Below are 23017 nucleotides of genomic sequence, written 5' to 3'. Positions count from 1 at the left end.
TTTTATTTGCAAAATCGGATTTGCAATTAGTTTACAGTTTTCTGTTGTCTTTTACTGCCCCAGATTTAGAACTTTGTCATTTTTCATATTTAGATTATTAAGCTGGCTTAATTAAAATTTGATGGCTAAAATCTATTCTATTATTATATTCTATTAATACCAGTTAACCATACCTTTCAGTTTCTCTGGTTTTATGTTTTGATAATTCTAAGGGCAGTTTTTTCATACATATATATATGAGGGGAAAATGACTAGAAGTTACTACCTTCCAGCTTTTGAGGAGAGTAAATTTTCTGCTGAATCACTTTTACCTCAGTAATCCATCAGTGACCATATTTCTCTCTACCCCATTAGCTTTAAGAAGGCTATTGAGTTTTTGTGCTTGATGAGTGTAATTTAGGAGATACGCTGCATGAACTTGCAGTGAAAAGAAGTAAGGGAACTTCAGGAATGCCATGAGGTCTCTCTTACATTCCTGAATATCAAAGTTTTATAAATTGCTCCTACTGACAAAATCCTCGCACCTGGTCTGATACAGGCTTAGTCTCCCAAAAGTGTAAATGTGTTTGCCAGTACACCACTGGAGAACAGATAACTTCAGGTAAGTGAGTGTCTTCTGTGAAAGCAAAGTGCTACTACATTCATGTATTCACATCACATGCATGCATGCTTTTGCAGAGAGATCCAACATGTTGAGTTTCATTTTGTAGGATTGCCTGAGAGCATGATGTTTTTTTAAAGTGTGTCACTTCCTTATTTTAAGAAAAAGAAAATATAATTTCAGGTGTCAGGTAACGATTCCAGGTAAAACCTGAATCCTGGAAACCCCTGACTATGACCCTGCAATTATTGTTTGTCAGTCCTATTGTGACATTTCATGGTGGGTTGTCCTCTGTTTGAATTGGTATTTTTTAGTAAATATTAGGATTTATTTTGCTCATTTAAAATACATATATAAAGGCATTAGCAACAGAAAATAAAGATAGCTTATTAGATAAAATTTGATGTTTTATGGTATAAAGATGGTCATTATAGCAAATTATTAGTAAGTAGTAAAAAGTAATTTAATGTATGGGTTAGGTTAAAGTGATGAAAATACGTACTCATTGCTTATTTATTCACTTTTTTCTTTTAGGAGTCTTCTGAAGTCTGTTGAAGAAGAATTACATCAGCGGTAATTTTAATTTTTAATTAAGCTTAAAATACTTTATTTCACAGACAGATAAAGTCTGTTTGCCGCCATCTCTGTCATGTAACATAAGATTGTTTTGTTATTATTTTTGTTTTAATTCTGAATTCTGTAAAGGTGGAGAAATAAAATTGTGTCTTGCAGTAGCCCTTCCTGCATTTTCTAGAATTTCTTCTTAAGCTGTTTTGGTGAAGTTCATTTAGTAACAATGGAATTATCCTTCTTTATCTTTAGAGGACATGTGGCACATTTAGACGATGATGAAGGGGACGATGATGAATCTAAACAGTAAGTTCTGTTTCTGTTTTTGGTAAAAGAAAAGGTGTCATTTTGACCTAATTTCATAAGTTTGACAGCTTAATATTGACAGTAATTTTAATATCACTAGTAACATAGTATCGAGGGTTCTAACAACGTTTCTTTCCTTTTTCAATTCTCATTGTGGTAGTCAGCTCAATCATCCTTAACTAAATACCATACACTGGCGGTTTAAACAGAATTTGTTTCTCACAGTTCTAGAGGCTGAGAAGTTTAAGTTCAAGCCACTAGCCAATTTAGTTCCTGCTGAGAACTCTCTTCCAGACTTGCAGACAACTGCCTTCTCAGTATGTCCTCAAATGGACTTTCTTCAGTATGTACATGCAGAGAGCGAAATCTCTTTCCTCTTGTTATAAAGCCTCTCTCTGATCATATTCGATGAGGACTTTACTCTTATTTTATGACCTCAGTTAACCTTCATTACCTCCCAAAAGCACTATCTCCAAATAACAATCACATTGGAATTAGGACTTCATCATGACAAATTTTGAGGGGACACAATTTGGTCTATAGCAATTTGCCCATCGTCCCCCAAAACTCGTGTCTTTAACACATGCCAAATACAGTCATTCCATCTAAGCAGCCCTAAAAGTCTTAACTTTTTCCAGCATCAACTCGATAAAGTAAGAGACTTATCTAAATATAATAAATCAGTCTGACTTAGATCTGATCTACAGATCACCTTCAGGATCATGTTTCCCTCTTGAAGAATAACACATGTTCAGATAGCCCTATTGTCCTATTCTGTGAAATCCAGAGAGTCCAGCAGCCTCCTTCATTCTCTCGTCTCCATCCTCTTCATTTCAAAGTGCCAGTGTTTGTGCTGGTATACCGTATTTTGCCGTGTATAATGTGCACTTTTCTGCCCAAATTTTTGAGGGAAAAATAAGGATGCACATTATAGATGGGTAGTACTAATTCCATAGCTATATAAATGTTTTAAATTCTTTTATTTATGCTTATGAGTTAAAAGTGTAACTCTAGAAATCAATAACGATATCTGTATGCAGAATAATACCCTGGAATACGATCATCCGTTTTGTTGAATTTACAATGAACTTGCAAAGATGAAGAGTTCTTGGCCCTGTATGATGCATAAATATCATAAATTTGTTACTGGTACATAAAATTTCTTGTACCTTGTATCTGTTCTTGTTTTTTGTAGTTATTTGTTACATAAAATTTCTTATACCATAATATGTTAAAAAAAATAAATGGTAAAATTCCTTTATAATACAAAAAACAAGTACCTAAATGTAAACCATCAAAAATTTGAATTAAAAATTTTTAAATGAATGATTTTTTCCCCCCTGAAAGTTTGGGTCCAAAACATGGGTGCACATTATACACGGGAACACATTATACAGGGCAAAATACAGTAATCCCATAAATTTTTTATTGAGTGATGGTCCAGCCACACCTTTTGTGTTCCCTTCAAAACATGCTTTCCCATGCCTCCATTTCTGAGCTAATATGGATAGGCTGAGAATTCTTCAAATTTCAAGTTTTGGTTCCTTTTTATTTAACAATCCTTCAATTTATCTGTCTCTTTGCTCATTTTACTATAAGCAGTCAGAGAGAACCAAGCCACTCCTTCAGCACATTGCTTAGAAATTCTCCTCTGCTAAATACCCAATTTCATCACTTGAAATGAAAGGTTTAGCTTCCACAAAACACTAGAAACTGAACACAATTCAGCCGAGTTCTTTGCCCCTTTATCACAAGGACCACCTTTCCTTCAGTTTCCAGTAACATGTTCATCATTTCCATCAAAGACCTCACCAGAATGGCCTTTAATGTCCATATTTCTACCAACGTCTTGTTGTTGATTATTTATGTATTCTCCAAGAAGATGGAAACTTTCTCAGCAGCTCTCCTCTTTCTGACCTCTCACCAGAATCACTCTTAATGTCCATATTTCTAACATGTACCTCAAAACTCTTTCAGCTTCTACCCACTTGCAGTTCCAAAACTGCCTCCACATTTTTAGATATTTGTTACATCAGCATCCCACTTGTTGGTACCAAAATCTGTGCTAGCTCAAGCTGCCATAACAAAATATAGACTGAATGGCTTGAACAACAGAAATTTGTCAGCTCTGAAGGGTAGGATGTTGAAGATAAGGTGCCTGCTGATTCAGTTCCTAGTGAGGGCCCTCTTCCTGGTTGCTGCCTTGTTGCTGTGTCCTTACGTGGTCTTTTCTTGCTATGTGGACAGAGAGAGAGAGAGAGCCAGATCTTCCTTAAAAAGGCCAGGAATGCTAGTAGAGCAGGACCTCACTGTGTCTGTGACTTCGTTTACCTTAATTACCTTCTAGAAGCCCTGTGTCCGAACGTAATCACACTGGGAGTTAGGGCTTCAACATAAGAATTTTTGGGTGGACACAATCAGTCCATAGCACAAGTTAGTAACAAAGAACTTTGAAAAAAAACTAACAAAGACAGTAAATATATCTTGTAGTTTAGTATCATAAATTAGTAATTGATAGCTGCTGTAATTATTATTACTACAACTGCAGAGAGGCTTTTATGGTTTATTAAATTTCATCTGATGTATTTCAAATAAACAAATACTTTGGATAAAAATAGTATTTTTAAAGGGAATGTTTTCACTTATGTAAACATTGATACTCAGTTCTTAATTTTTTTTTTTTTTTTTTTTTAAGAAAGATACAGTTTCATGATAGGGTGACTAGAGCACCTAACTCTTTGGAAGCATGGATTTTCCTTTCTGTCTTACTACTCTGTGACTTTGGATCAGGTCACTTAATCTCTCTGGGTCTCAATTTCCTCCTCTAAGAGTAAAATTATTTTCTATCTTAATTTTTTTGTAAATTTTTTTAAACTCCAATCTTAGGTTGTAATGAATCTTAGCTTCATTGAATCAATTTTGTCTATAATTTCATAGAGGATGTAGATAGCTTTTGATGAGCTTCATCAGAGATATTTCATCTCTAACAGTAAATATGTATATTTTGTGATAATGTTTTTATACTATATCATTTTGCTGTTTTTCTCCAAACCAATTGTTACATTTTTATATTAATTAATTATCTTTCAGTTGATATAAGCTGGAATTTTAATTATCTTTTTACCAGTTTTAATTACTGTGTAATATTTGTAATGAGGAAAGCATATCTTCTTAGTTACTTCTGAATAATACTTCATTTAGCATAACTTGAGCATTTCATGGAACATTTTGGAAAACACTCAGGAACTTAGAAAAACGAACTTGTTTATGCAAGTTTTTCTTACATAACTGAAAAATTAGTTATATTTTAGTAATGATTTATTTGCAAAATGAAGAGTTCTAATTCTAAACTTTTATATTTTTTCAGTTCAACAATGAAAGCAAAAGTTCCACCTCCTTTGCCACCAAAGGTAGGCAGATTTGTTTTTCAATTCAAATGATTTGTGTCATTCTTCTGCCCCTTTAATGTTGTATTAATAGTTACTCTGTAGCTTATTTTCACTTGAGATCCACAAAGAAACATCATGAAGTTATTAATAAGTAGATGATTGTTATTTTTGTTTTTTTTAATTATCCAACTTGTCATTTATTGTTTATTCTAAATAATAAGTTCTAGAAATTTGTACATGAAAGTGATTATGTTAATGGATTACTATTATTTCACTTGGATTAGAGAACTCAAATTTTTTTATAAGATTTTTATTCCTCAAAATATACAATCTGTTAACTGATTTCCTGAAAATGGGTAAAGAATAGTGATTTATCATCACAGATATTTAATTTGCAGATGGTACTTTTAAATTAAAAATATGAAATAGGTCAGTAATTTTCAATTTTTTTTTAAATCAATGAAATCCTTTTGCCAAACAAAGGCATTATAAAATAATTCCAACAGATGGGGTTGTGTGTTTTTTTGTTTTGTTTTGTTTTTTAAGATAAAATGAGTTAACATAGATAGCGGTAATATAAATGTTTTCATAAGCTTACTTTTGTAAGCTTATATGCATAGCACATTTTTAATTGTAAAATAAACTTTATAAAATGAGCTACTACAAGGTTTGAAATCAGGGGTTATAAAGGAGAATTGGAATCTGACCAGTCTTGGCATCCAATATATTACTGTATTTTGTTTTCATTTTATACTTTTGAGAAAATCGTGATTCACACAGGTAAATAATACTGTACTTTCATGTTTAGTTTCATATAGCAAGAATATAGAGATCTGAATTTCAAAGAGATAACTGCTGAGTACTCTTCCTAATAAGGAACACATTTATAAATTCTCCAAACCTTCTGCTGATTGGATGTTTTTCATTGTCTGAACAGAAAGTATCTATGGCATTTCTATTGCTGTGTTAGTATTCTCCATGATGTTAAAATTTTAATTAGTATCTTCTCCTCCCTCTAGTCTGAAAGATTAAGCATTAACATAAAAAGCATTGAGTCATCTAAAAGAGACAGTTTAGATTAGCCTTGTAAGGGGCTGAACTTCAATTAGCCTGAATGTTTAAAATAAAAAGCCACTCATTTAAATTGGAAATCAGAAAGACCAGAATATTTTTATTTGGCAAGTCTAAGTAGGAAGGCTTGTGACGAATTAATAGAAAGAGACCTTTTTATTCCTCCGAGGAAACATTTTAGTGTACAATTTTAAGATATTTATTAAGATAATCTGAATCAGATAGTTAAATAACCTCAAAACTCTGCTCGTAGTAAACACAGTTTGAAAGCCTTTGGTATATAATAATATTTACTTCAGGAAAAACATTTAATATGTTTTACGTTTAGCAAAACATGGATAATGTTTAATCGTTGGTCTCCTTTTCTGTATTATTTCAGCCTAAGTCCATATTCATACCACAGGAAACTCATTCTACCGAGGATGATAATCAAGGAACAATCAAGAGATGTCCCATGTCAGAGAGCCCAGCAAAACCATCCCAAGTCCCACCTAGACCACCACCTCCCAGATTACCTCCACACAAGCCTGTTGCTTTAGGTAATGGGGAAGAGAGGCTGAAATAAGTGTGTTACCAGGTTTTCAGGTGTGAAAAAAATGGAGGGAATCTTTCTTTTGAGATTAATATGTGAAATTCCTTTGAGGAGAGAAGAAGGAAGACAATGTCTATGGAGATGTTTTTTGCTTTTTACCTCCTAGTTTGAAGTATATTTATGGCAGAATTACCTATGCCGCAGTCTGGAATATTTTGCCCCTAGTTTCTCATTTCATATCTAGCCTTCCCTCTTTCGGAGAATTATTTATGCCCAATTCAACATTTATCTATAGTTTGGCAACAGGAGAAATTAAACTCTAAACAAACAAAATGTGTTTTGGTTCTAGGCTGCTTCTGTTTTAGAAAAACAAGAGGGTACTTTGTGTAACTCCTTTATTTCATTTAATCATTTGAAAAATAATTGTCACTATTTGCTAGGTATTTGTCTGCAAATTAATACTAGAGGATGCTGTTTTAATGTAAAGTTTCTTGTGTATCATGCAGAAGAAGCAATTTAAAAAAGAACAACAAAAGTTTCTTGGATAACATACTATATAAATTGTTCCTTTCCAGGAAGTATTTATGTATTCAGTATTTCTGTTTTGTCTTTTTAACACAAATATATGTACTTAGATACCACTTGAATTTAAATTTGCCTTTATGAAAGAAAAAGAGATATAAGTAGAAGAACATGTATGTAATTACAATTCCTTTAGTACTAAACATTCTGATGGGGTGATCCCTTATGAAGGCGAAACTGTCTCAGAAATGATATTTTTCTTTTCTACTTGATAATTTCTGAATGAAAAATCTTTGTGAGAATTAATCTTTTTAAAATATATTTAAACATATCTTGTTGAAGGAAATGGAGTGAGCTCCTTCCAATTAAATGGTGAACGAGATGGTTCATTATATCAACAACAGAATGAACATAGAGGCACAAACCTTTCAAGAAAAGAAAAGAAAGATGTACCAGTAGGTATTTATTTATATTCATAAGGTCTACTTGTATTTTTTTCCTTTTTCACTATTTGGTTAATTTTATAATTATAATTCTACAGCAATTGTGTATTTTACAATTAGTGTATTGGTATTTTAGTGTATTATAGTGATAACAGATTGTTTAAATCTTGAAAAAAAGTAACTTTAATATGGCAAATTTGAATGATGGCTTTCTGTTCAAATCATTTAAGCCAGTTTGATCCATAGTGTATTATAAAATGTGACCTGCATACAGGTAAACAGTATTCCCTTGATTGTTCAGAAAATAACTATAATTATTCTCATTATTGAGAACTGATTCTTAAAAATTCCTTTTACAATCTCAAGAAGTTTAGGAAAGAAGGGCATGGGCAGATAACAAAGCTATAGCTTCTACCCTAGGATAAATGTCTAACTGTAGATTTTGCAATTTCTGATACTACTACTCTTACTCTGAATAACTAACAAAGGAGGAAAAATTAAGATTATTTTTTAGTATATAAAAAATGTCACTTCAAGAAAGATGAAATTAGCCACAGTAGCTCTTTTTGTTGCAGTTGTTAGATAATACACTATGACATAAATACTAAAACATAAATAACATTTATCACAGCGATTTAAAAAGTTTTAGCATTTGTAAAGAGTTTTCTCGTCAGAAGACATTTATCTGTCATCATAGCACTTAAAAAAACAAAATATTCTTAAAATCCCAATTCTGCAGATGCCAATGAGATCATGAGATGAGACAATATTTTTGAAGTTTTTGTGTATATTTGTATACTTGTGTGTATTTGTTGTGAGTTTTATGGACATTAATAGTACATTTAATATGTTTATGTGCATAATAGCTATGGTTTTGCACCGTAAGCATTGTTAGAGGCTGTTGTACCATATCAGTTCAACTGTTTTTATAAGATTTTACTATAGAACGTGACACACTGTTTTTTATAATTCAGTTAAGGCATTTGGTGCTATCCATTGTAATTTGTGAAATTTATGACATTTTTAACTAAAGTATAAAATGTACTTCAGAAGTGGGTGTTATGAAGTCTGTTCAACTGAGCAGTAGTGCCTTTTTCCTTTTATCAGTTTAAATTTTAGCAGTGCTGCTAATGTAGTAGTACAAAAATTCAGCTTAATGACCCCAAGACAGTATAATAACCTTTGAGAGATACATGTTCTTTAATGTACTCAGTTTTGTTTTGTTTTTTTGGTGTTTTTTTTTGAAGATTTTTATTGGGAAGGGGAACAGGACTTTATTGGGGAACAGTGTGTGTACTTCCAGGACTTTTTTTTTCCAAGTCAAGTTGTTGTCCTTTCAATCTTAGTTGTGGAGGGTGCTGTTCAGCTTCAAGTTGTTGTCCTTTCAGTCTTAGTTGTGGAGGGCACAGCTCAGCTCCAGGTCCAGTTGCCATTGCTAGTTGCAGGGGGTGCAGCCTACCGTCCCTTCCGGGAGTCGAACTGGCAACCTTGTGGTTGAGAGGATGTGCTCCAACCAACTGAGCCATCCGGGAGCTCAGCGGCAGCTCAGCGGCAGCTCAGCTCAAGGTGCCGTGTTCAATCTTAGTTGCAGGGGGCGGAGCCCACCATCCCTTGCGGGACTTGAGGGATTGAATTGGCAACCTTGTGGTTGAGAGCCCACTGGCCCACGTGGGAATCGAACCGGCAGCCTTCAGAGTTAGGAGCATGGAGCTCTAACTGCCTGAGCCACCGGTCCGGCCCCTATGCACACATTTTTAATTCACTTCTTCTATTACCTTGATTCACTAGGATAAGGAACTACTAGTTAAACTAACATTCTTAATAATTTTGAAATAAATATGTCCATGATTGTACCATAGGATAAACAGTACCCATGATATACTGAAACATGATTACAGTTTGTGCAGCTTCTTGAAATTATTTAAGCCAATTCTATCAATACTTAAATTAAATCTAAGTTATAATATTCAGAACTCCTTAATTAAAAATGAGTTTTTTCTAAAATGGATGATAGAAGATAGTTTAAGAACATAAATATAAAAATAAGTACATAAATTATTTGCCAAATGGAAAAAATTATCAGAGATTGGTGACAATAATAGGCAGTACCTCCTCATTAACATATTTACAAAGTAAATTTAATATAGTCAATTTTAGAAATGTCCAACTGTTACTCATATAAGTAGTACTACACAGAATATTTGTATCATGTATATGAAGTCAATTAACAGTAGCATTTTAGTTAATTTTTGTTACATAGTTTAAATAATTCTGATTTATATCAGATGGAAAAAATTATAACATTTCTTTAAAAGTTGTTATTAAGATTAACCTCGAAAGAAATCTAGACTTTCATAAAGTTTGTATTTAAAATATAATCTCTCCCAAGGAGATTCCTTCTCTGGGGAAACAAATCATATATCCCAGAAATGTAGCTCTTTGGAAAAATATCTGGTATTCTTGAGAATATTGTAGGTAAGCAAATAATGTTGTTTTTGCTCTCCTTCTAATTATCAGTATACGCTCACAAATGATTATTTAAATCCATCAAAATCTAAAATTCAGTTGATAAAACACATTTTAAACAAGGTCTGTAATCTGCAGACTAGAACACATTTGTAATATATGTAACATAAAATATTCAAATCTAGAACTCCAACAAATAGATAAGAAAAAGATAACTCAGTAAAAATGAAAAAACAATTCACAGAAGATAGCAATAAACGTGTTTTTTTAAAAAAGATTTTCAACCGTCCTAGCAATCAGAGGCATTCAAATTAATGAGAAAACATTTTTTACTTATCAGTTTGATAACATTAAGTGTCTGTGAGACTACAAGGAACCAGGACTCTCATACGTTACTGATGGGTGTGATGTGATGTGGGCACTCTGAAAGACATTTTGGCAGTCAGTATCCCTAAAATGTTCCAGTAGTTTCACTTCTCACAGTATACCTTAAAAAACCATTCACACGTTACATAGTAGGATATACTCAACGGTGATCATTTCTGCATTGTTAGAGTAAAAAAATTGAAAATAACCTACATATCCAATAACAATTAGGGAATAGCTTAATAAAGTATGTCATACTGTGCTACAGTTAAAACAAATGAACCAGATCTGTATATTGTGATATGAAATGTTGTCCAAGACCCAATATTAAGGTGAAGAACAAGTTGCTTAATAATGCATAACTATTGTTTTAAAAAACACACACAACTATTTTCTGTGAAGACATGTATATATTAATAAATATATACTAAAAGGTCTGGAAGGATACACAAATAGATGAGTACATATAATAGTCTAGAGAAAGATTTAGAAGGATATGTACTAAACGCATTTTGGGGGGTTGACAGGTACTAGGATTAAGTAGACTATGGAAGGGGGTTATAGGGAACTTCAGTCTTATCTGAAATGTCTTGTTTTACAAAAAAAGTATTCGTGTATTTTATTCTAATATATGTGTTTGAAATACAATATTGCTATACCAAATAGCAACAAAATAAGTGTAATTATTCATATGTTCTTTTCTAGAAGCCTATTAGTAATGGTCTACCCCCAACACCTAAAGTCCATGTAAGTATAAATATCAAATAGGTTAAGTTTTCAAACTAAATACAATTGCTCGTATGTGTACCTTTAGTTAGAATATTTGCCTATTTGAAAGAACCTCCATTATTATTGAAAAAATGTATAAGATTGCTAATTATTAATTGATTATATCTGAAAAGTAGCTTTTGAAAATAAAATTACAATATACATTTTAAAGCTCCTTTATTCCAAAATTTGTTAATATCTTCCTCACAGGTACTCTGGAAGAAATGTGAAAAAAGGACGTGGATGTAATAATAGGAAGTACAAAATGTAGATGCGACATGTTTTTTCTAACATGTTTTCAGTTATCAAAAACAGAACTTTAGAACTAGAAGGAACATTTAAAGAGCATCTGGCCCAAACTCTTTATTTATTTCCATGAGTACAACTGAGACCCAAAAATCTTAGTCACCAACATCACAAAGCTTTACCTAACTCTAACCAGACCTACAACTAGAACTTAGATGTCTTATGTTATAGTCCATTAGGCGGTGTTTTTTTGTTTGTTTGTTTTTAAAGACCACGCTGTTTTTCTTAGAATTAAAATTATATTAAGTAAATGTAATTTTAGGTTAGTATACATAGAACTACATTTTCACTGCTACAGGTTATGTATAATCCAAAACCTGTGTAGCACTAGAAGATGTCTATAGTTTTTCTGGTTTTTAAACTCCCAATTCTACTTTTTAGCCTTTCTACTTTCTAACTCTAGTTTTTAATTAATACAAAGATCTAAACAATTATATTTTATTTTTCAAAATAAAAAAAATGTTTTGAGTGTAAAGAGATCTCAAATCTAGCAGAGATATATAAACAATAGGGATGAAATGTCCTATTTGGCTACAAGATAAAACTCTTACATCAGGTATACAGTTCACAGGGAAGAGCTAATAACTATGGGATGCCAGCCAGATAGGATTAATATACAAGTTAACTTAAGGTCAGGACTGGTTTGTTTTATACCTCATTTTGTCATTGGTATTTTTAGGGGGTTAGCAGTACCTTAACATACAAATTTTGGTTACTATCTTAAAGGATAATTATTAGGATTAGTAAAGTGATACAATTTCTTCCCTATACCATGAAAACATTTTTTTATCCATCTCCTACCACCTGATTCTATTGCCAGGCCTTTCCTTTCCTTTTCCTTTCCTTTCCTTTCCTTTCCTTTCCTTTCCTTTCCTTTCCTTTCCTTTCCTTTCCTTTCCTTTCCTTTCCTTTCCTTCCTTCCTCCTTCCTCCCTCTCCTCCCTCCTCCTCCTCCCTCCTCCTCCTCCTCCTCCCTCCTCCCTCCTCCTCCTCCTCCCTCCTTCCTCCTTCCTCCCTCTCCTCCCTCCTCCTCCTCCTTCCTCCCTTCCTCCCTCTCTCCCTCCCTCCTTTCCTTCCTTCCTTTCTTTTTTGGGAGGGTACTAAAATCCTTAAAATACTGGTTGGTAGGTTCCTGTGAGTAAAAAGGAAATCTTAAGATTTATTTTTATGTTAATCAACTAGTGATATGTTCTCTCAGAGTATTATTTCAACGTTTGTGAAGGACATTACTGCTATAAAATGATGCGCAATGCTGTTCTTCTAACCAAATATTTTTGTATTCTTTCCCCCCAAGTTGTTGGTAGTAAAAGGGATTAAATGAGTAAGCTTTCTTGTATTTGTTTATTCCAACATGCACAATAATTTCAAAGTTAACATTTTATTCTTTGAAGATCAAAAAAAGATCAAATGAGTGATACTGGATTTCATTATAAAATGGTTATTATCGGAAAGATTTGTAAATGGGTTTGATAAATAAATATTAACATCAAAGAATAAAGCTTTCTATTGATTCCTACCAGGGAAAATAATCAGATTGCTCCATTAAAAAAAGAAATGGTTCTGTGTGTTTTGAGATTGATGTACATATATGAATTTTAAATCAACCATATGTCTTTTACTTTATAATATTAAATTTAATGATAAACACCATTTTCAGGCTCATGAAACCAAATAAGAAAATGTTTTACCTTTGTAGAGATTATGATTTCCTTCTTACCAGGGAATATTATATTGCTCTTGATGTAGGATGTCTAAGTAATTGTAAACAAATTATTGTGCAGAATTGGTTGCTCTTACTGCTTTATTTGAGAAGATAGGAAAAATAAAATGACCCTCTAAAGTAAAATCTTCCATTAGTCGATAATCACTGTTGTGCTTGGAACCTTTGTAGTACTACTGTAAGGCAAATGACTATGGCTTAGTATTCTTACTTGGTTATTCTTTGTGTTTTCAGATGGGTGCATGTTTTTCAAAGGTTTTTAATGGATGTCCCTTGAAAATTCACTGTGCAACTTCATGGATAAACCCAGATACTAGAGGTAGTACTGTATGTTTTTATGTTATCTTTCTGATTATTTTTTAAACTGAGGCTATGAAACATTTGATTTTATTCATTTTCTGAATCTTTCTGAAAAAGTTTTTGTTACAATTTTTTAAAAATGTAAGGTAAACGTTTCTCTGTTATTAGCAGTGTTTGAGGTGTGACACGTGACATTAAAATTTCACTCTTTAGTCACTATATCAATGTAATGAAACCATATACTTTATGCTACCCTAATTTCCTCCAGAAAGTTTCTTCTGTTGCCACTCGATCACTCACTCTCTTTGTGTTATAGACACAGCCATTGATAAAGGAATTTAACTACCAAGGATTCAGGATCTAGGGACCACTTTAGAGGATCTCTCACCTTAAAAGGTCATGCTAAGAATAGTTGTCATTAGGCACTGACTAAAGACTGTCTGCATCCTCTCACTATAGATCTATATCTTAATGTCTGTCTATATAAGATATACATAGAGATAGATACAAATACACACATGTGTTCTCTCCAAATCTTAAAAATCCAAGGTGTAGGTGCTTTTGTTTCACAGGTAGGGAAAATGACAGAGAGGTTCACAGCCACTCAGTGGTAGAGCTGCAGTTTGAAGGCAGTTCAGTCTGTCTGACCACAAAGCCTGTGCTTTTAATCTACCAGTACTAATTCTGAACACGGGGTGAAATGCTCTTGGCATTCTACGTTGTTCTCAGCATACTTCAGTTTAGTCTGGAAAAGTTCTTGACCTGTTGTTTTATATTATCATAAAAACAGATCAAATAGGACCATGGCCAAACTTTTGATATCTTCTAGGAGATATTTAGTATCATAGCAGGTATCCAAGTTTTAGTTAACTTTTTGAAGAGGCACTAGTTAGATCCTCTTTTTTTTTTTTTTTTTTTTTTTTTTTTTATGTTTATGCTTATAATAATAGCCCATTTACAAACTTTTTAAAATCTGTATCAGCTATTCTTCATTTACATTCTGTATATCAGTTGCGCATGATCCTCTCTTAAAGGAATTTTAGAAAAGGAGCTGCAGATTCTCTGCCAGTCCTTAGCACCCACTGATGAGTGAGAAGTCCTAGCATGTCACTCTTCACTGCTTTGAGGGTAATATTTACATATAACTCAAGCTAGCCTGTCTAACCACTTATTTGCATTAAAATAAAAAATACTTAATTTTAGACTACATAAATCCTTTCAGAAAGCTTTTTATATATATCAAAATCAATGGATTACTTTTGGCATTTTAGATCAGTACTTGATATTTGGTGCCGAAGAAGGGATTTATACCTTGAATCTTAATGAACTTCATGAAACATCAATGGAACAGGTATATTATTTTGTATTTTCTTTTTTAGTTTTTAAGTTATTATATACATACATACTGACAAGAAATAAGTTTTAATTCTATGATTTACTGCCTCTTTTATTCATAAAACCTTCATAGAACATGTTTTATTTACCAGATATTGAAGACAAATTCACAAGACTAGTTCTTACCTTTGTGGAGCTCATGATCTAATAGAGAAAAATGACACATAAACCAGTAACTGCAACACTCAGGGTTGGGTGTCACACTAGGAATGAGTACAGGTATAGGCCACAGAGGCAGAAGTCACTACTGTAGCACCTCCTGTGGGGAAATGAGGAGAGACGTTTGAAATGGACTGTAAATGTCGATGAGTGGAAGGTTACTAGACAGACAGAGGATAAAATGAAGGCATGTAGCTGTAACACAGTATGGGGAACCATGAATGGACAATTCGACTAAAATGTACGAGGTGTGATCAAACAATATGGTGAATGTTTAAATTAAAAAAAAACTTGTTAAAGTAAAAGAAACATTGCCATTAATCCCCCTCACTTTGAACACACTTATCGCATTGTTCTTGCCACTCTCTGAAGCAGTTCTGGAAGTTCTCTTTCTTGAGTGTCTTTAGTTGTGCTGTCGTGGCTGCCTCGGTGTCCTGAATCGATTCAAAACGTTTACCTTTCATGGTCATTTTGACTTTGGGGAAGAGCCAGAAGTCACAGGGTGCCAGATCCAGTGAATAAGGTGGATGAGGACACATTGTAATGTTTTTATTTGATAGAAATTGCTGTACCAGAAGTGATGTGTGACAAGGAGCCTTTCTGTTGTGATCACAAAATATGGTGAATGCTGCTGCTGAGTTCCATCCAGTGGAAAGTCAGGGATCTTCAATACGGGAAGTTGCACATCGAACCTTAGTTAACAGTGTGTGACAAGTTTCAACTTGTTTGGTGCAGTCAGCTGGGTGTGAACTATGGTTGAGAGAAGGTGTGTTTTAAAGTGTGCCCTGAGTCATCCTCCATCATGACAATGCTTCGTGCCACACATCACTTCTGATACATGGCAATTTCTGTCAAATAAAAACATTACAATGTGCCTTCATCCACCTTATTCACCAGATATGGCACCATGTGACTTCTGGCTCTTCCCCAAAGTCAAAGTGATCATGAAAGGTAAACGTTCTGAATTGAATCACGACATCGAGGCAGCCATGACAGTGCAACTAAAGACATTCACGAAAGAGGACTTCCAGAGCTCCTTCAGAAAGTGGCAAGAATGATGGCATAAATATGTTTGAAGTGAGGGGGAGTATTTTGAGGGGGATTAATGGCAATATGACTTTTACTATAATAAGTTGTTTTTTTTTTAATTTAAACATTCACTGTATTTTTTTGATCACACCTCATAGAATGAGTGTAGAATAGTAACAATAAATGGAAATGTTTGGGTAGGCAGGTTATCAAACCCCAGCTTTGTGTACCATGCTGATAATTAGATCTGTTTTAGAAATATCTGTTGGCAGTGGAGTGAGAATTGAAACTAGAGAGTATGGTTAAAGGGTAAAGAAGTGTTGAGTCAGGCAGAAGTAGAGAGGACAAAGAGGGAAAAATGAGATTTGGAATTGCATGGGGACATTTTTGATTGTCAAAATGACTAGGCGAAGCTTTTGACATTTAGTACCCAGAGATCAGGAACACTAAACAACCTACAAAAATGGTAGTAATGATATTAATAGCTAATATCCATACAAAGCTAACTATGTGCTAGGCACTATTTTTAAATGCTTTACATATATTAACTTATTTAATCTTCACAACAAGTCTCAGAACAGTATTATTCTCATTTCAGATGAGAAATCTGAAGCACAGAAAGGATTAGTAGAGTGAAGCGGCTGAAAAATTCATAAGAACTAGGGGAAAAAAAAATCTTGTTGCTTATAATAATTAGTGAATAACTAATTCAAACGTGGTAATAGTTTTCTTGGATATAATAAGATACCTAAAAATTATATTTCTGGTAGCAATATTAATTGTAAAGAACAAGACCAACTTCATGCATAAGTGGATAAGCATTCATCAACCTAATTGAAGGGACTGTTACATGGAGGCATCCGTCAACTCCACTCAACCCCAGTCTGCAATAAGTCCCCTTCTTAGGTGCTTCAGCGTTTGAAATTACACTCTTAGAGTAATATTATCTTAGCTAAACATGCCCTTCAAAGTGAAACATTTTGCCTTCCAGAAGAGGCCACATTTTTCAAAATTAAAAACTATATGGCAGGTGCCACATCTTACTTGTTTGGAGAAATTAAGTATTTTATGTGAGTGTATTTTGCAAATAAATGAAACAATCAGGTTTTGTTTAAAATAGATTTTACTGTGTTCTCTCCTTGTATTATTACCTTTGCTAATTATCAGGGCCATCACTGTGACTTTGTGCTTTAATATAGTACTGTCTGTTGAGGCCTTGATACGTTTCATTTATTTCTTCTTTCTCTCCATTCCCTACTCTCATCCCAGTCTATTTTGGAGTAACCTCGTAGGAATTGCCAGAGCAAACCCGGCAGCCAAGTTTGTTAAATCAGAATGCTTAATTATATTTATCAGTGGTTCTCAAATTTCAGTGTGCATCAGAATTGCATAGAGCACCAGTTAAAACATAGATTGCTGGGCTCACCTTCAGAACGTCTGCTTTAGTAATCTGGCTAAGGTTTAAGAATTTGCATTTCTAACAAATACCCAGGTGCTGCTGGTGCAAGGATGACATAGAGAACCCTTGATATTCATCATGAAGTATCTTGAGCAGGTTTTTCCCCTTCCTTCAAAGTATATGGACTGTGTTCCATTAAATTCCCTTTTCTTTGCCCTAAATACTAATCACTTCAAGCTTCCAGAGGTTCCTCTCAGTGCTTATGTGTGCTAGATTACAGTAATGAATTCCATGTGTGTGTGTGTGTGTGTGTGTGTGTGTATTCATTATGATAAATTTTTATCATATTCTCTCTCAGCCATTTTTTTCTCCATACTTAGTGTTTCCATATTGTATGTTCCACTACACTATGATCATTTTTTCTATCTTTTCTGCTCCAAAAGCCATTCGTGTCTATATATTCCTAGATTAGAACATTTTGGGGGAAGTACACAGGAGAGTCTAACCCCAGAACCAAAGTAAAGGAATAGACATTATTTGAAAATGTCCTTTTCCTGCAAAGTTTGGGATTACACAGTCCTTACCATAGAGGAGACTCAGGCTAATCATACCATGTTGAGATTTAGGTAATGAAATTACAGTGCTAATTTATTTTTTTCCCTCCCTCATAAATGTGTATGTATGTATATCATCTTGTTTTAAATGCCTTATAAAATGAATTTCTATTAGAAAACACTTCTTTTTTAAGAACTGTATTGATATGATAGCTTAGGTTAATATACATTGCAGTTATCTATTATTTTTTTTAATAAACTTTGTGCCTTTTTTTAATCAGCTATTCCCTCGAAGGTGTACATGGTTGTATGTAATGAACAATTGCTTACTATCAATATCTGGTAAGTCCTTTTGTTTTTAAATACTTTACAATTGTTTCTATTTATATTATTAGCTTTTATGTCATATTTATTTTTCTCAACAGGTAAAGCTTCTCAGCTTTATTCCCATAATTTACCAGGGCTTTTTGATTATGCAAGACAAATGCAAAAGTTACCTGTTGCTATTCCAGCACACAAACTCCCTGACAGAATACTGCCAAGGTAACTATACATTTAAATATGTTTTCATCCTTAGACATAATATGTTAATTCATTCTAATAAATATACTACAGAATTTGAAAAAGCTTCCAATATAGGTTAGTAGAAACCATGTGAAATAAAAAAAAATATAAGAAGTAATATATTTTCTCAAGTGTTTATCACATTATCCTAAAATTGTTCTATGTCATATTTACCAGTTATACCAAACACTTTCTTTCTGAATTTTTATTCTGTTTTTCTAGAAGGTTATAACTAATTTTTTTCTGTAATCTGATGGTAATTTTACATTACATATAGTGCTTTTGACATATCTGTTATTTTGAATAAAATGAATTTTTCTGAAAGTACAGTTTTCTAAACTTGGAAAATCAAGATGATTTATTAAAGGTGTTTTTAAATTACAAGAAAATTACTTAGAAATTTAGGGTTTTTCTTTTCTATTTCCAGGGATTTTTAATTACACTTTCTTCCTTTTGGTTATTATATTAGATCTTATTTATTGACTAAAAGGTCTTCTGAGTCTGGTATAAATTGCATTTTACAAAAACTTTGTAATATAGCCATTCTTCCTTTACAATATTATTTGTAAAGCAACTAATGTAGAACCTTGGCTTTCAAATACCTTGAAAGTCTATTGTTCTCGGTTGCTGAGTTTACACGATGGCTAAAATTTGCCCCTTTGTGCACAAAAACTTGTTAAAAATTAACCTTTTTGGTGAAAATTATTTTAAAATACACCACATGCTTTTCTGTCTTCTTAAAGTAGATTAATTGAGCTTAATTAGATCTTTTTATGATGACTCAGTTGTGATTATTAACTTGATTATTATACTTGTACTATAATATCTGTAGTCGGAGTTAGGGGTATTGCTCCCATAGCTAGCCCCAGGAATAGAGTTGGGGAGTTTCTTTCTTCTCATATAGTTTATATGTCCCTCTTTTTCTCTCAGCTGCCACTTTTTGCTATTGTTTTTCTGCCTACGTATAGCACATCTCCATCCAACTTTCTAACTTGATAATCCTAAATTACTGTGGGTGTGTGAACTGACCATCAAGCTTTAGAAGTATATATAAGATACAAGTAAAGAGCCCCTGAGGAATTTAAGGCATGTAAACTTGAATGCATACAGTTTTGTCAGAATAGAGACCTTTGTGTTCAGTTCTTCAAAATTTTACTGAATATACCAAATGTGCAGAAAGTATCCCAGTATATAGCTGAGACAAAATTGAATACGGTATTACCTCTTCCTTTAAAGAATTTCCGTTCAGTAAGATTTTACATCAGCTATTTTTTTAAGAATTACTTTACCTCTAAACTATTATTTGAGGTTATTTTGTTGTAGTCAGTCTTTAGTGTTAGTAGCACTCACCAGTGTGTCCTTCCCACTTACTTCATTTTCATTATCTAGAAATCAATCACTGTAAAATCTACTCTTCATTCTCTCGTTTATTGGCAGGAAATCTGAAAACCTTTTTTGCATGGTTATATTTTATATATGTATTAGTACCATTTCTTCTCCATATAGTTAGCACAAATTAAGCTTCCTTTGAGCATTTTATAATGCTTCATGGTACTCATTATAAATATAGGTACTTGTTGTACCATATTATCTGTGTTTTTTAATAAAGCATAGGCTTTGGAGTCCAGGTAGACTTGAATTTAAATCCCGCATCATTCACTTACTAGGTCCTTGGATAAATTATACAACCTCTCCAACATATTCATTTGTAAAAAAGAACCAATCTACCCATCTTGCAGAGTTGTTTTGAAAATAATAAATTGTGTATGTAAAGTACCTATCATGTTTTCTAGCACCTAGTAGGCTCTTAATAAATAGATCTATTGTCATTATTAGGCATGGTAAATTGATCTGTGTTTGTAGTGTACCCTAAAATATCCTACATTAAATATATTGAGAATGTTAGTTAACTTAGGATTCCCGTTAATTGGGTGCTGTTAAAATAAATTTTATTGTCTTTTTATAAAATCATGACTAAAATTAAGCTAGGTTTGTAGGTCACTAAGAAAATGATAAGTTTTTATGACATTTCAGTATGCTGCCCACAATTCAATTTTGAATAGTTTTATTATTAACTCAAAGGTATACTTAGTAGTTGATTTTTTTTTCTTGTCATGTAGTATTCTTTATGATCTTTCAGAACCCGACAGTCAGTTAATCCTCCTGGGTTTTGACCAGTGCAGTAACCTAACCCCTTAGTTAACCTTGAGAGCCAGGGGACGAGTTGACCAGGAACATTAAACTCGCTGCCAATAGAAAAATATATCAGGAGCTTCCTTCAGATTTTTAAAAACTCTAGAAAGCACTTTGGTTTGAGCAGTTTGCTTAAGGGTGTTGGGAATTTTTGTTTGGCTTTAAGCTATATGAATTCCAACATATATGAAAGGGGCATTTTTATAATTATTAATCTAATTTATGTTTGATAAATTAGATTATTTAATAAATGTAAACTTCTCAATAGTGTTAGTCAAGTGGAACAATAAGGTGCTTTAGCCAGAAATTTGAAATCCAGATATCTCAATTGCCACTGTAGCCGTGAGATACCTCAGCATCTAATTTCTGTATCATTGTTTAGGTACTATCATATAAAAAAAACTTATAATTCAAACAGATGAATACTTAGCAGTAATAACAGTTTATAACAATTTACCTTGCAAACTCAGCATACTCTTCAATTAAACTGATCAAGAATCATAAAGAGAAATAGATTTTTTTCCCCAAGTTGAATCACTAATGGACATTGCAGTCAGACAGACAGGGACACTAGGTTAGAGTTCTTTTTCCCTAAATTGCTGTGTGACCTTGAGGAAATTACTAAATCTAAGCCTCAGATTTCTATGCCATGACCTACCTCATGGCATTACCAAAGGGACTAATGACCCAGAATATGTGAAACCCAAGGCATATAGTAAGGGCAGACATACTAAAAGTTAAAATTACAATACATCATATGCTTGGTTATAATAACCATATGCTTGGTTATTACTCAACTGTCAATTGTACAGTGACAAGAACATCCACCAAGAAGTTTTCTGAGCTTGTTTGGGATGATATTCAGTATCACCTGCATGCTCTACAGTTTCGGTACCAGCAAAGCACAACTCTCATCTTTTAAATAAAAAAAGACCTGTGCAGAGCGTTGACATCTAATCTGGGGCATATTTACACATTTAAAAGAAGTTTAAATATGTGTACAGAAATGGACGAGTATAATTTGAGGTTTTCATAACTTGGCACATTAGCATTTTTGTTATATTAACTTTCATTATAAAAAACATTTGAATATGTGTGATTTTTTAAAATTGTAGTTAAAAACTAATTTTAAATGGATTTTTACATATTAAATTTGAATTAGATGTTTGCAGATCTCCTAAAGCACCTTTGCAGAAAATCTATATCCCACTTCCCTGAGCAGAGAAATAAAAATGCCTGAATAAAAAGTTCTTATACATTATTTTAGTGGTAAGACAACTTTTTATGTAGCTTAAATTTATATGTGCTAAAAATAACTTTTCCCAGTTTGTGACTTTTTTCACTTTCTCAATGGTATCTTTTGGTAAACTATAGTTACTAACATATTCAACAGATTCATTCACCAAGTTGAATGCCACCTGTAGCTTGAGATAGTAGGGATGCATCAATGGAAAAAAAATACCAATTAAAGTTTATCAGTATTTTTCTGTATAATTTGTTCTTTTTCCATTTTTAAAGAAATCCCAAGGTCATATTTTTCTACAATCTAAATATTTTATAGTTTGTTTTTCATATTTAAATTCTTAATCTATTTGTAATTGATGGGGGCGATGAGAAAGGGTTCCAGTTTATTCTTCTTAATAGATGATGTATTATGTCAGAACAACTCATCCTTTTTCCACTGATCTGTGACCGTTCCATTATCATATACTCACTTTACCTACATGTATTATATATTCATTTTCATTTACATTTAGGAAATTTGCTGTGTCAGCAAAAATCCCTGAAACCAAGTGGTGTCAGAAATGTTGTGTTGGTAAGTAAACTGCCCAATAACGTGACTCTCCTTCTTTGCACAGTGGATAAGAAAATGCTATGAGGCTCATTTTTAAATCGAGTAGAGTAGTACTATTCCAGGGCATTCTGCCAGTAATCGTTTTTTTCCCCCTTAAGTAAAATAAATGTCTTGACCATTCTATCTCCATGTGAACTAAACTTAGTATATAGTACATTGCACATAACAGTTGTTTTACAAATAATTTATTGAGTGGCTAAATGGAGCAAGTAGGGTGATTTTTTATTACATTACTTATATCACACCCTGTTCTCCAAGGGACCTGTTACTTATCATTCACCATTCTGCTTAGTAATGGCTTATGAGAATACATTTATTTATTCAGCATCTATTTTAATATGTGAAACCTTACGTGGGATATAATGGTTAGGAGCCTCCCTGTTCACCTACCACTAGCCTAAATTCCTCCCTCACTCACCCCCATAACAACTAGCTGTTTTATTTGCATATAGCAGAAACAAAAAATAGTTTCCTTCCCTTAAAAAACTCTGTGGCAATTCAGTTTTATTA

General features: G+C 33.0%; 1 protein-coding gene across 5 annotated transcripts in view; it reads left to right on the top strand.

Annotated features, from left to right (window-relative positions):
• The window catches only part of MAP4K3 (mitogen-activated protein kinase kinase kinase kinase 3), a 141479-nt gene that overhangs the window by 104121 nt on the left and 14341 nt on the right, over window positions 1-23017 (top strand). For all 5 annotated transcript variants that reach the window (XR_012496304.1, XM_019742613.2, XM_019742638.2 and 2 more), the window contains 11 exons: window positions 1136-1174; window positions 1424-1477; window positions 4845-4887; window positions 6317-6476; window positions 7334-7446; window positions 10972-11013; window positions 13294-13378; window positions 14631-14710; window positions 18177-18237; window positions 18321-18438; window positions 22410-22468. Coding sequence is in view for 4 of the 5 variants with exons in the window: in XM_019742613.2 (XP_019598172.1) it covers window positions 1136-1174; window positions 1424-1477; window positions 4845-4887; window positions 6317-6476; window positions 7334-7446; window positions 10972-11013; window positions 13294-13378; window positions 14631-14710; window positions 18177-18237; window positions 18321-18438; window positions 22410-22468 (854 nt within the window). In the remaining variant the exon portion in view is untranslated. The remainder of the gene's footprint in view (window positions 1-1135; window positions 1175-1423; window positions 1478-4844; window positions 4888-6316; window positions 6477-7333; window positions 7447-10971; window positions 11014-13293; window positions 13379-14630; window positions 14711-18176; window positions 18238-18320; window positions 18439-22409; window positions 22469-23017) is intronic.

The sequence above is a fragment of the Rhinolophus sinicus genome, linkage group LG05, assembly GCF_036562045.2.
Source record: "Rhinolophus sinicus isolate RSC01 linkage group LG05, ASM3656204v1, whole genome shotgun sequence".
Taxonomy (NCBI): domain Eukaryota; kingdom Metazoa; phylum Chordata; class Mammalia; order Chiroptera; family Rhinolophidae; genus Rhinolophus; species Rhinolophus sinicus.
The sequence above is the reverse complement of the archived record's forward strand: the minus strand, read 5'-3'. Positions and strand labels throughout refer to the sequence as shown.